This window comes from Typha latifolia, chromosome 8 (assembly GCF_019914945.1).
Source record: "Typha latifolia isolate L0001 chromosome 8, TyphaL0001v2, whole genome shotgun sequence".
NCBI classification, from domain to species: Eukaryota; Viridiplantae; Streptophyta; class Magnoliopsida; order Poales; family Typhaceae; genus Typha; species Typha latifolia.
In genome coordinates, this window is record NC_133093.1 from 11,980,801 (window position 1) to 11,995,115 (window position 14,315).

The window sequence follows — 14,315 nt, forward strand, 5'->3', positions numbered from 1 at the left end:
CTATAGCTTGATATTATATTTTCATTATCAAATTATTTTACTATTATAAACAATTGTGTCGAGGAGTCATTAATTTGTGTTTCAGGTTGTACTAAATAGATGAATGAAATCTGTTCCAAAGTGGTTTTCTCTATAAAAAAGAAAATAGTTGGTGTATGTGTGTGTGTGTGTGGTAAATTTGCAATCCAGCTATAATCTGAAGGATCTGTGGATGTAAAACTAGCAACAATTTTGTTACCCTACAAAGCAAAGCTGCACGCTTTGCCGGATTCTACTCAGGCGTGATCAAAACACCAATAGTGGGCCACTTTAATCCTTTCACTCCTATCTCTTCCCACCTCTCCACTACTTCTTTTTGCCTTTCAAACTCTCTCTCTCTCTCTCTCTCTACTCTGAAAATTAAATACTTAATAATCCCAATAACAATCCCTTCTTCTTAGAACTTCGACTTCTGTGCCTCCCCAGTTTGAATGTTCCACTCTCTGTTCAATTCTCAACTCCAAGAAAAAAATCTAAAAGATGTCTCTTTTCCCTCTTGCCTCTGTCTCTTTTATGGGTCTAAGTGAATATGAATCCAATTGCATTCTTCCTTAACAAGCAAAAGTGGCAGACAAGTATCCATCAAGTGGTTGTAGCATCGACTAGCTAACTTGTTGACAAACTACCCACATAAAGGAGGCAGAGTAGCTAATTACATCCTCTCCAGTCTCCAGCTACAGGATGATGGCAAATACTATATACTCCTAATACTTTTGGTTTTGTTTACTTATATTCCAACTTCTTTCTTCTCTCTAACCTCTGCGGTTCCAACATCTAAATCCTTACCTACAGCTCACATGCAATGCAATGCAAGATTTATATAACAAGAGGAATGGCTTCAAAGGAATCTCTCATGGCATTACTATATTCCACAAGCCATCTTCACGAGCCTCTTCTTTTTGTTATCAACTGCTTGCATGCTTTTTGGCTTAATGGAATCTTATAATGACATGGATTAGTATAGTTATATTAGTTATTAAAGCTCCAAATTACCCATCCAACCATCGTTATCAAGACTACCAGTGTCAGTATTCACATCCAGGAATCAAGGTTACTTAAAAAGTAGGATCTTTAGAGGAAAAAGAGAATGAAATCATTCATATTCTACTCGATGGGCCCAATCTCCAGGCCCATGTGCCTGAAGGGCTTTTTACATATAACACCCTTTACTTAAAATTATTTTATATAGGAACAGTCGCTTGCACTTGCACCCCGCCCAAAGCAAGCAACAAATGTTACAAATTCCCCCCCTATCGAAGCGCTATTACAAATAAGACCGTCCTCCTTTCATCGTCCTTGTCGGCGGTAAGGTTGGAATACGTCGCCGACAAATGGCGAAGAGTTGGGTCCGCTCCCTCGGCTGCAAGTCGAACGCCGTCGAAGACGTCGCCCACTCGCCGACTTCTTCCAAGAAGCCCGCCCTTTTACCCCTCTCATCTTGCTCCGATCCCTCCCTCGCCCTCAAAGACGTCGCCCTTCTCTTCCCGAAGTACCCTTCATCCAAATCCCACCACCGAGCTCGGTCCAAGAGGATCCCGAAACCCTTGCCCTTCCCGCCGTCGCCGATCTCGCCGCCGGCAATCCCGTCGTTCCTAACCCTAACGGAGCTCCCTGAGGGCCACTCTTCGAGGCGGGTGGTCGAGATCATATTCACCTCGAGCTGGTCCTCGACTCGCCCCTTCCCCGGCGAGATCGAGGTGCTCTTCCGCGTCCACACCCCGGCCCGGACCGTCGCCCGGTTCGAGGAGTACCGCATCGCGGTCCGGGCCCGCTCCGCCCCATCCGGTGATCCGCGCTGCGCCGCCGACGGGAACGAGATGATGCGGTTCCACTGCGGCGATCCGGTGTCGCCGCCGCAGGCGGCTGCGGAGGGGGTCAGGACATTCGCGAGGAGCGGCTGCGCGCACGATAGCGCCGGCGGAGGAGCCGGCCGGCGGGCGATGATGGTCTGCCGGGTCATCGCGGGGCGAGTCAGGTCCGAGTCGGACCCCGAGTCGGAGGGCGACTCGGTCCGCCTCGGGAAAGGTGAGCTCGTCGCGTCCGATCCACGAGCGGTACTCCCTTGCTTCCTAATTATCTACAAGGTTTAGATAAATAGGAATTATATTAACGCTTAATTAATTATTTCTATTTTTGTTCTTTTTCTTCACCTTTTCCGGTTTGCGCTAACTTGGGTGGTGGTGTGCAGTGTGCTTTGTGCAGTGAGTTGAGTGGGTTTGAGTTGGTAAAAGAAAAAAAAAAAATTTAAGTGTAAAAGTTTAAAAGATGTTTCCTTTCTTTTGTGGGTATAGTAATCTTTTCTTATGATATTTTTCCAAACTTTGTAGTGCATGTTTATGTGGTTGGAATTGTCAGACTTTGTAGCCTTAACTAGTTTTTGTTTTCTCTCTCTCTCTCTCTCTCTCTCTCTCTCTCTCTCTCTCTATATATATATATATATATGACAAATTTGTAGATTAGCACCATCTAGTGTCCATCATCTACCCATTAAATTTTTTTTATCTCACTACTATGAAAATCCAATAATGGTACCATAACCTTATTCTAGATGTTACTTTTCATTATTTAATTTTTCTGATGATAAAGTTACCCCACTCAAAATTCAAAACTTAATTCCTAGACAATGAGCACTGTGGCAAGCATTACAAGAGCAGTGCTATTTAGGCTTTTTTACCTACCTTTTCCAGGACCAAACTTGTACAAACACAATGTTTGGTTCTCTACTAAAACCTATATTTGATTTGCTTTACAATCCCAAAAGGTTGTAAGGAAAATTTTCATTTCATCATGAAGAAGATGCATCCATCCATGTTCTTAACTGTCCTATGAAAAATAATAGGGACTTCTTTGTTTGTCATAATATAGGAACTGTGACCAATCATGTCCTTGTCTTAATCCCAATAAATAGCTGCAAAATGGTTAGGTATGCTATAAAGTTGTGTGCTTTGGATGGACTCAACCAGCCTTAGCTGTAAGGGTAATGCATAGAACCATAAAAGAGAGAGAGAGAGAGAGATAGAGGGGGATTTATAAATTAATTAGTTGTGCTTCTTTTAAGGTCAAGGACACACACTGATTGATTCCTAGGTAGTTCTTTTATACCAGTCATATTATCATGAACTCCAGTATCATTCCTGATCAAATAAGAAGAGATTTGGATACGTTATTTGTGACAACAATACAATTAGGTAGAGAGATGGTCCCCCTTGTTGAGCAATCTTGTTCCTGTAAATGATCCTATCTACCTCTCTGTTTGGTATAGTTGGGACCTCATTCTTGGATGCATACAAACCATAAGCCAAAATGAATTAATAGGGATGGACTTAAAAGATAGCCCTTCCATCCAGGTCAACCGAAGGGAGAGAGGTAAATTTAGCCTGGACTGCAGCATTGTCAGTTTTAAGTCCCATGTAGTAAATTCCAAGAGATATTGATGTGATCACTTGCCATGCCATCATCCATAAGTACCCCTTAATATCTACTACCAACTTGGCCTAGTGTCCAAACTTGGAAGAAGGGGAAATCACACTAAATAGTCCATGTGGGTTTGAATATAATAATACCTTTTATGGTTTATTATGACAAAGTAAAACCACAAGGACTTATTCCGTAAAGTTGCTATTTGATCCCTCTGATAGATATTAAACCATCAGAAATAACTCTTAAAAGTTAACGATGAATAAGAATTTGAAGACCCAATTACCTGCCAGGATAACCCACCTCATTAACCAAACAGTATGTTCAGTTCTCAATCTGCAAGAGGACATATACCAGTTCATGAATGGCTTTTAATTCAATGCTGGAAGGGAGTTGGGCAAACAACCAAGAAGTTATACCAACAGTTACTCCCAGGAATCAATAATATACATCCCCCTGATTGAATGATAGAGTTATACTTAAAAACATGATATAAGCCTTTCTCTTTCTTTATAGCTAGCACTGACGCATTCAATGTTACCAATTGAATGACTTGTTCATGCTAAGCCAGACCCAACAGTGCTACCATTTATTCCTGAATGTGATTGTGTTCTATCCATTGGTAGCATGCAATCAAGAAAAGCTGAAAGCCTACTCCCATCTCTCCCCTTTGTATCTACTTGAGTGTGGGAGACCAACTTTATAAATTACAATTTAAGTGTTGGGTGAGCTTTGCATCTCACCCGTTTATGAACAAATAAATTGTCTGAGGGCCTCCCAAGCTTTGATGCAATCATCATTCATAGATCTCTGATTCAACTTCAAATTCAAGATATCCTTGTTTGTAATCTTTCCACAACTTCAAAGTTCGTCTGGATAGCCTATAGGACCTCCACACTTATCCTGGTATCCACTTCATCAGGTGTTGCAGCACATAAACAGATAACGTTACCGTGCACCTAATCAGGTATCCTGCATCATTTAGTTAGTGGTCCTATAGGTCTCTCACAGATGCAAAAACTCTAGTGGCTTATGAGCTCACTGCCAACTATATGAAACAATCTGCCAAGTCAATGCAATTGCCTTCTCTTGGTAAGGTACTTCTATCCTGCAGTCCTTTTAAGACAGAAGCAGCTATTATATCAATTAACTTTTTATGATAGCTGCTATGTAAATGTACCCCAAAAATCTAGGTCATGTGGAATGCTTAGGGGGGGATGACACAGATGCCCCACTGACCTAGTCTTTCCTGAATCAATGCAAGACTCTGGCAATGCTCAATTCATGGCTAACTTGGTTCAGGAAATGTGAGAGGACATGTCATAGAACCAAGGTGTTATGACCCTCTGTAGTCTCACATGGGCTCGTTGCTTCACTCTACAGAACAATATAGCTAAAGTACAAAAAGGAACAAGGATGAAAAGGAATGAGAGATAAGATGTAAGAATATTTAGGATAATGATATGCATATGTTTTCTTAAACAAGCACTGCAAAATTTTGTTCCACCAACTTGATGCAGCATGGATAAGGATAAGAAAGATGAAAACAAATCAACTGTATAAATTGGGGAATTGATGATATTTAACAGTTGGTTTGACTACCTGATCCAATGATGAAGCAATAACCGAGCGACGGTAGGTAGGTGTCTGTCACTAAGGCAAAGAATTAAAACTTGTCAGCCTGAGAATGATAATTTCTAGAGTACATCCAATGTGAGATATCAAAGAATTATCAATCCTCATTTGGGCATGTTAGAAGATTGACAGACGATATGATAAAAACCCCTTAGATCAGAAACACACAATAATGGTGGTGATTTGCCAGCAATCCCATTTGATATTGTTGCATGTAAATCGTTTCCTTTTGTTTTCAGCAGGGGCAATCAACAGAAGAATGCTTATCCGAAGAGCTCAATCAAAAAGGAAAAGAATAATTGCAAATAGGGACACCTGTGCGGTGCCTTGAAGTCAACAATGTTGCAACCAAGCATCCAAACCAAGAAAAAGAAAGTTTTAAGTGATGAAGAAAGTATTCAAGTCCTAAGATGGTTGGGGAGGAGAAGTGAATTTTGTAACCAGTGATTCCACTTGTAGAAGTTCTAATGCATGACTTGATAATATAAGGCAAAATTTAGCATCTATCTCTCACCATTGGAACACAGAGCAGTAAAGGAACAGCCAATGATGGACAGAATAAAGTCATCAACTATGGAGTAGTCAATAATTTTTCTAAATATTAAGAAAATAGCTCGCTTGGAGAAATCCAGTGTTGAACATAAAAATAGGCACCAAAAAAAAGCCCCAGGATGGGAAAGTAATCAAAATTTACTGCTACCAAACGATAGATACCAGCTTCACGACTTGAATGAATTTCTCTAAAAAAAAGACTCGCATGGCATCAGTGCGTCTCCACGAGAATGTATAACGGCTTATCATTCAACCTTTGACGACCCTGCAATTTATTGACAGACAGATAAATAAACTGACACTTTGAATATCCGGTTATTACAAGAGTAATACTATCAAAAAGAGAAAAGAAAAAAAATAAAGATAAATAAGGCATCACAATTTCCTCAAAGCAGAATATACCTAACTATAGAAACGTGTCTTTGTTAATTCACTCTAATTCTGATTAGTGATATGGGTTGTATAGCTACTCATCATAGCTACAACTATGATCAGTGAGAGGAATGCAAATGATTAAACAATCTGAGTAACAATAATGTGACAGTTTAGAAGATGTCAGATCAGAGCAATTTCCTCAAAGCACAATAAACGAGAGTGTTTTTTTTTCATGAACATTAGTCCTTTCTCATACATGGGAGTCTGAAAGAACATAAAGACTACTAAGGAACAAAAGAGTGAAACTAATATAGGAAAAGTGTACATGCAAAATATTGTTTCAGTAAAAGAAAGTTAAATGGTTGACTGGAACTTTAATGAGAAAATCTAACATTGAGGTCACTAACATAAAAAAAAGCTTGTTCTCTTATTTGGAAAGTAGATCAAAAAAAGGTCTCTTGATTGGGGAAGAGAAGAGACAAGGTAATATTGTTTAGATCAAAAACATCTGGAAGAATTTATGCATGAACTTAACTTTAGAAAAAGGAAAACATATATGCGGAAAGAAACAGTCACAGAAGAATAATTACATCAATGATGAATTCGGAACTAAGAAAGATTGAACACAAAAACCGAGGCTCCAAGTAAACAAATTGTTTAAATTACCAAAATAGCATAAACTATATGCAAAAGGGAATAAGTACCATAAAAGAATAAATGAAAGTAAGCATGAAATTATTCTTAGAAAAATTCATGTTGTGCCCAAAACTAGAAATAACATGTTGGAATTAACCTTTAGTTCAGGAAGTTCAATCACACATGCACACTCAACCACTTCAGCCCCAGCACGCTCTGCAACCAGAATAAGTATACAGATTAGTAAGGTCTAATAAGAAACAAAATTTGCAACCCCAATGTTCCATACCACCAGGATATATATACATTACCACTACTAGAAGAGCCTCAAAAGGAACCAACGACAATCTGATCCTTCCTATACATACAATGTGTATATGTTTCTACAAGTTGCAAAGTAAGAATGAATCTTATTACTTCTTAAACCAGGCAGTTGCTTAGGAAGCTAGATCTCTTTCTATTCTCAATATGTTTTCTACTTCATGATATGTAGTTCATCTGGCTTGTAGCAGCAAGTGTTACACAAATAGAAAATTCATTGAAGCAATAACTTTCTGCTATAACTTTATGTACCAAAAGAACACACCAAGTAAGTTTATGGCAGCACAAAGAGTTCCTCCAGTTGCAATTAAATCATCAACTACCAGAGAACGTTCACCAGGTTGAACAGCACCAACATGCATTTCGAGACAATCAGTTCCATATTCTAGAACATACTCTTCAGAAATAACTTCACCTACACATCGATCATAATTTGCATCAGCCCAACTTCTAGAAAATGGTGGGAAAAACTTGACAAAGAAAGAATAATCAAATAGAAGCTTTTTCCTAAATCTATGATGTCAATCGGTTGATAAAGAAATCACCACAGACCTGGCAACTTTCGTGGCTTCCTCAATGGAACAAACTTCGCACCAATTGCTAGTGCAATGGGAGGACCAAAAATGAAGCCTCGCGCCTCAATTCCTATTAAATGAAGAGATACCATGCCACATTATCTAAAAGAACTTCACGTGTGCACAGAAAAGAAAAATCAAGAGATAATAGCTCTAGAGAACCATATAAGTAGCAAAGAAGAATATTCTCATAAAAAAACTCATATAATGTAGGATTAAAAAGATAATGTATGCAGGCAAACAATTCATATCAAGTACTCTTACATGCAAGTTTTAAACTCTTTATTAAGTAACTCTCTTTCCCTATCCTTAAGTTCAATGTCCCATTAATTATTATGAAGCTAGCTTCTTGTGCATAAAGATGGGTGACAGAAACACAAAGAAGTTTTTTTCTGCATATCTTATAACTTGGTTAAAAATAGTAAATTTTCTTGAGTTGTAAAAGTAAACAACATATATGTGAGCCTTCAGGAACTGAGCTCGTGAGATGTAAGGAAATGCATGGACAGAAAATTAGTTGGCAAGTCCATGCCAGAGTCTTTATGCATCAGAAGCAATCCTACATTTAATAAATCAACAAACAGAATAAAAGACTCATTAGAGACAGTGGTGATAAATCACAACAATAACAAAGGTGTCAAAAGCAATAGCAATGACTGCACTGAGGTAACATATTAAGCATTTTAGCATGAAAAGCCACCAAAGACTAAAGCTATCGACTCAGTCCAAAAAGAGTGGATCCCACTGAAAGAATCAGTGAGTGAGATCTACTTTTCTGATTAATGACAAGCTAACAAATACAAGCCCTAGTGTCTTTTTTAGGAATCGAATATAACTGTTTTTCATAGTCAAAATTAGAAAGTCTGAAGAAGCTTGAGCTGATATGGAAAACCAAAACCAGTAAAACTAGCTTTATAGACTTTATGAGATGCCATTTCTTAGTCATGACTGGATTCTACATCTTCCTTTCTTATCTTCTTAACTTTGCATATTATAAGCTAATGTTTTGAAGTTCACATCTTTGTCTCTTACCCAAAAGGCTAAATCAACTCTTTTGTCAGATAACCATAATATCCGTATAAATATTATACAACCTGGAATCAAAATATTACCTACCAAGCTATTGTTGTAGCTCAATGGAGTTGATATTTAATAGATTTTTTATCGGAGTGCTATATTATGAGCTTGATGTGACCCATTTTTTGGAATGGTTGACTTAATTAACTAACCAATATATCAAGAAGACAAGAAGGGTGAACCCTTTGTCCAGATTATAGCTTACGGGCTCGTGATCAAAGAAAAAAAAAATTACCAATGAAATTCAAACAACAAAAAAATAGAATAAGAGGACCCGACCCATCAAATAGTAACGAGAAACTCATGAATTGACATCAGCGGGGGGACCAGGGAGCAATGTCAGCATCAAGTCCACCACCTCCAGACAATGAATAGAATAAAAAGGGAAACAATGGAAGATACAAACGGGTAGATCACAACTCACAAATGGGTCCTAAAATAACAAGGTCACTGAGAAGGTAACACAGTCAAACCAACCGCCCCTACCACTGCGAAAAGGTTGTCAAGGATCCAAAAAAGGAACATAAAGTTCTCCGATGGAAATTATGAGATGAGGAAAAAATTACCTTCCTTGATCTATCAACTATTCTCCAACAGTGAATGAAAGAAGAAATCATAATGCAAAAGGAAAAAGGACCCACCACAAGACAATTTAACGACAACGATGGGAAATAAGCATTGATGGCATGATAAATTGACGGTTCGAGGAATAACAATGGCAAGAAGAAGAAGAAGAAGAAGAAAGAGGAAAAAAAATCAAGAATTTTACCAGCAACTACAGAGATCTCCTTCCCACTATACCGTTCGACGAACAAATCGACCGTGTTCTTGAATGCTTTTGGGTCGAGAAGCAAGGTGGTGATGTCTTGAAACATGATCCCTGCAACCATGAATCAGTTGGACCAAATGGGTGGTCAAATTTTAGCAACCAAGAAGCTCAAAATAGCACGCGCAAGAGGCAATTATTCCATGTAGCAAAAAGACGGCAATAAAGTGAAATTTTCGCGAGGAATAACCCACGGTTTTCCGTTTTTAGCACCGTCCCTCCAAGAATTAATTCGAAGAGTGAGAACCGATCGAAGAATGAGAGGTAGAAGATTCCCCATATGGGTTTCCGTCATTAGCCCAATATTTTCACGAATCTTCACGACGAAGAAGCGAGCAAAGAACGAGTACAAGATAAAACCACAGACGTGTTCGACGAAAAACAAAAAATAAAAAATAAAGAAAAAAGAAAGACCTGGCTTGGGGAAGTCAGGAACGACGCGAATAGAAGAAGCTATCCCTTCAATGCGAGGATCCACCGCCGGCTCCTGTCTCTTCTCCTCACAGGCCTCCATTGCACACACACACACTCTCTCTCTCTCTCTCTCTCTCTCTCTCTCTCTGTCTCTCTGTCGAGGTGGGAAGAAGAAATAGTGTGTGTATGAGAGAGAGAGAGAGAGAGAGAGAGAGAGAGAGAGAGGAGTGGTGGTGAAAAAGAGAAGATGGTTATATGTAAATATGGATGGAGGGAAATTTGAGTAGCGGAGAGGCGACGAGGCTCCCTGCACGAGAAAAGAAAGACAAGTTACAAAGCGAGACAACAGAATCGCCTCGAGAGCATGGAGAGGGATTCGACACCATTAATTTAAGAGGACTTATCTCTGCCAACTCCCAACCCTATATATATATATATATATTAACAATATATTTTTACATATTATTTGCTAAATAAAAATAGGATATTTTATGCGGTAGTGGTGTGAATAATAATAATAATAATAAAGCAAAATATAAGGTATTTTTTCGATAAATCTCCTCAAGTCAACTTAATGGATACCTTTTAAAAGGGACCAAAAAGAAAAGTTAAAGCAAGAACATTCATATTTGGAGAACATGCACATGAGCAAGGAATCTAACAGGGGTTGCAGAGTAGCCCTTTACGCTATTAACGGAGGACTCTGATATCCTCAATCTTTGCAAACCTCCTCCTCCTCCTCCTCCCTTTGTCCACACACACACACACACACACACACACACACACACACACACACAAAAGAGGGGGGGAATTGATACCGAGGAGCTTAGACTGCAAACTTTAGCAGCAAATTGAAGTTTGGATAACGCCAACATGCATGCATGCTTACTTTTACCTCACTATCTTACAAATCTATCACGCACTTGTAATGGAAAGAGGACAAAGACGCCCGGAGACAAGGAGGTCAAACGACAGTGAGCACCACTTGGCAATGGCAGCAGATGAGTGCCAACTACTCAAACATCGATCATGTTCCACTTCTGATACGTAGAGAGGAAGATGGGGGAGAGAGAGAGCAAAGAAGAATATGGTGTTATCCAGCTCACAGCGAGCTGCCAAAGAACAAGAGAGGGGATAGAAGATACAAAAGTAATTAAGACTGTTTAGGATGAGGTTTGAGGGGACCCAGTCACCAGTATAACTCTAATGGCAATATTGTTCATGTCTCCTCCTCCTCCTCCTCCTCCTCCTCCTTCGTTGCAAGATTCTCTCACAACCAGTGCATGCAAGAAGAGGTTATCCTTCAACTTGGTGGCATTTTGGACATCCCATGCTCGATCATATCCCAGAAAGATCCAAATCAGAGAGCTCGCTAGTCACCTAATTGACATCTTATCCCTCCTTCGTTGCAAGATTCTCTCACAACCAGTGCATGCAAGAAGAGGTTATCCTTAAACTTGGTGGCATTTTGGACATCCCATGCTCGATCATATCCCAGAAAGATCCAAATCAGAGAGCTCGCTAGTCACCTAATTGACATCTTATCCCTCGGTGAACAAACAAGGACTGATAAAGATCTATGCCACCACCAATTTGGTGGCCCAGTTGCATTATGAGGAACTTTGAAACTTCTTCCTTAGATTCAAATCTTAACTCGCACAGTATGATAGCCACTCTGACAACGGCGGAGTCAGCTCTAAACACAAGGATAGGCCACAAGGAGATCCCTAACTTGATTCATTAACTAAATATTTTTTTTATTTTTTTATATCTAACTAAGTTTATTTTTAAAAAAAATTAAGACTAAGAAATCAAAGCAACTAATCAGGTTCAGAGCTGGATAACACCACTTGATTAGTCTTAAAAAATTAAGACTAATCATGTGTTTATTAAAAATTATTAATAAACACTTTGCACTCTAAATTTGAAAAAAGTAAGAATATTTAGCCATTTCTACTTGTTTATTAACTTTAATATTAATTTGTTATGAATATTTTATTAAAAGTTAATTACAATGAGAATTATTAAAGACTCGATATTTTTACGACAATTCTGATATTTTAAATAATGTGATGATAATTATAATATTTCAGTGACAATTATATAAAGAAAATTCTAAATATTTAATAGAGAGCTTTTTTTATACGTGTATACTATTAAAACATCTCTTATTTACTTGTATGTACCTCAAAGTTAATATTTTCGTATATCGCCTCTTAAAATATATGTGATTTATATAGATGCTTTTTTCCGTTACTTCTCAAATTGAGTATATAAATAATTTATTAAAATAAAAATAAATATATATATATATAACTAAGAGAAATACTTAAAAACTAGAATAATAAAATAAAATATAAACATAAGTACCAATTTGAGAGAGGCATACAAGTAAATAAAGAATTATATATATGTGCAAAAAAAAAAACTTTGATATATACCAAATATCCTTTTAAATTTGAGTTTTAGGAGTGAGGAGTAGCGGTAGAATAATTAATAATTAATTAAGTTTATAAACATATCTAACTAAATTTACTCTTAAAACAAATTAAGACTTACTAATAGAGTTTGAAGCTTAGCAACAAACCAAACAAGTGCATGTTATAGCTTTTAAGTTTTCTAAAGCAGGAGTGGGTAACTGCTGAGGTAGTACCTGGGAGAGGGACCATCTCCATTAGACCATTACGCCCTTCGATTTTTATGTGCAGGTTTTGTCTCGTTAAGCTACTTATTTTCCTTAAGTACTACGTACGATTAATGTCCCAGTCGTACGTAGAGCATTCTGAATTAAAAATAAAGGACAGAAGAAGAATCGTTTGAAAAGTTGTGGAAATTTTTTTTAAGAGAAAAATTAAGTTAAAAATTTAAAATCGATTAATCTATATGTTACAAAATGTTGGGTTAGAACTTAGAATTAGAAGCTGAAATTTGAAATATTCATCTAAATATATCCCAAGTTTAAGTTTCTATCCTTGGCTACACTGTAAATTTATCTCTATATTTTGTAGTCATTTTTTGACATACAAAACTATATTCTTTCAATAATCATTGGGCTGCAAGATTAATTAAAAAAATAGCTAAAAGAGTAGAAAGTCATTCTTTTTATTATTCTTTTTTTTTATTTTAAAACCTATGATTTTTATGGAACATTTTTGACAACAATAAATTAAAATTTTAGTAATTTATAAAATTTACCGACTGAGATAAATATACACAAATAAGAAAAAAAATGATATTTTTAACTTTTGATAATAAAAATTTAATAGTCAGTAAAAAGTTTTGAGGGGGTATGTATGCATGCATAAATAAGAATTTTTAAAGGGTATATATGCAAAAGAAAAAGCCCTTTTAGTGGGCCTTTTAACAATAAATGGCCCGTACCACGTTGCAAAGGTTAAGGGCCCATATACGAGAATAACCACATGACAGCAACCGAGAAATGGGACCCGCTATTTAACCAGAACCTGACAGTTGACTAATCAAACGCCATTAATTTTTACAGACGTGTTTAGTTCTTGTTTATTAATTATGACTCTCTTTAAATACGATTCATCCTTAAATACTCATTTATATATATTAATATATATATATATATTTTTTTTTAGTCAAACTTTATATAAAGTAAATCACTTATCTATAAAATTTTATCACAGAGTGTGAAAAAGTTATGCGCATTTTATAAACAAAATTTTTAGTATAATTAATATACTAATTTATAGTTAGTATTTAAATATAAATTTTTGTATAAATTTATTTAAGATAATTATTACGTTTTACAACCAAATAATAAAATATAAGTAAAATTATAAATATACTTAATTTATATTTAAGAGGTATTTATAAAGTTATCCTTAAAAGAATTTATTCACAAGCCTAATTTAATTACTAAACTTATCAAGTTTTTATTAATTTTAATTAACTCGATGCTTTGGTGCAGCAAAAACAATCCTATCCTTGGGTCAGTGGGTGATTATGTTTCAACTTCATATGTTATGATCAACATACTATTATTATCCTATGAACATCTTCCTACTTGCTTTCTTGCAGGGTATCCCCACCTGCTGATGCACTCGTAATAACTCATGTTTGAAAATTTGGAAAGAAAAAAAAAAAAGAGAGCATAAAATAAATAAATAAGCATAGGGCTTTCGGTTGGGTTAAACTCGTTAGACTCTTTCTATGTATTTAGAAAAGAGAATCAGATAGACCGGGCAGCGAACAAGAGTAAGATTGCTTCCCAGGAGAGCATTTTGAGTCTTGCTGAGGTACAAATTTAATTCATATTTATTTAGCATAAGCAAGGCCACCTAAGTTATTTTATTTTATTTTTATTTTTATATTTGTGGTTTAATATTAAAGTTTGAGGAGAGCTGGTGGGTAGCTCCTCGGCGGGTCCTACACTAAAATTCAAAGACCCTGGTGTGCCGCCCAATCGGCAACCTGATTAG

The 14,315-nt window shown here is 36.9% G+C and overlaps 2 protein-coding genes across 6 annotated transcripts; one reads left to right on the forward strand and one right to left on the reverse strand.

Annotated features, from left to right (window-relative positions):
• The first annotated feature begins 1,370 nt into the window (after positions 1-1,370).
• LOC140794382 (uncharacterized) lies at positions 1,371-2,129 on the forward strand. The gene has a single exon (XM_073146394.1). The coding sequence runs from the start codon at positions 1,371-1,373 to the stop codon at positions 2,127-2,129; it is 759 nt and encodes a 252-aa protein (XP_073002495.1).
• Positions 2,130-5,670: 3,541 nt separating this feature from the next.
• On the reverse strand, positions 5,671-10,981 carry LOC140793400 (adenine phosphoribosyltransferase 1-like). 5 transcript variants are annotated; one of them, XM_073144860.1, is made up of 7 exons: positions 10,530-10,981; positions 9,868-10,174; positions 9,397-9,507; positions 7,528-7,620; positions 7,241-7,390; positions 6,812-6,870; positions 5,671-5,908 (listed from the first exon to the last, which is right to left on the reverse strand). In XM_073144860.1, the coding sequence occupies exons 1-7, from the start codon at positions 10,740-10,742 to the stop codon at positions 5,855-5,857; spliced, it is 987 nt and encodes a 328-aa protein (XP_073000961.1). In that variant the 5' UTR covers positions 10,743-10,981; the 3' UTR covers positions 5,671-5,854. The 5 variants fall into 5 exon arrangements, with proteins under 5 accessions (XP_073000961.1, XP_073000963.1, XP_073000962.1 ...); XM_073144862.1 differs by having other exon boundaries at positions 10,791-10,976; XM_073144861.1 differs by having other exon boundaries at positions 10,763-10,976.
• Between the last annotated feature and the right edge of the window lie 3,334 nt (positions 10,982-14,315).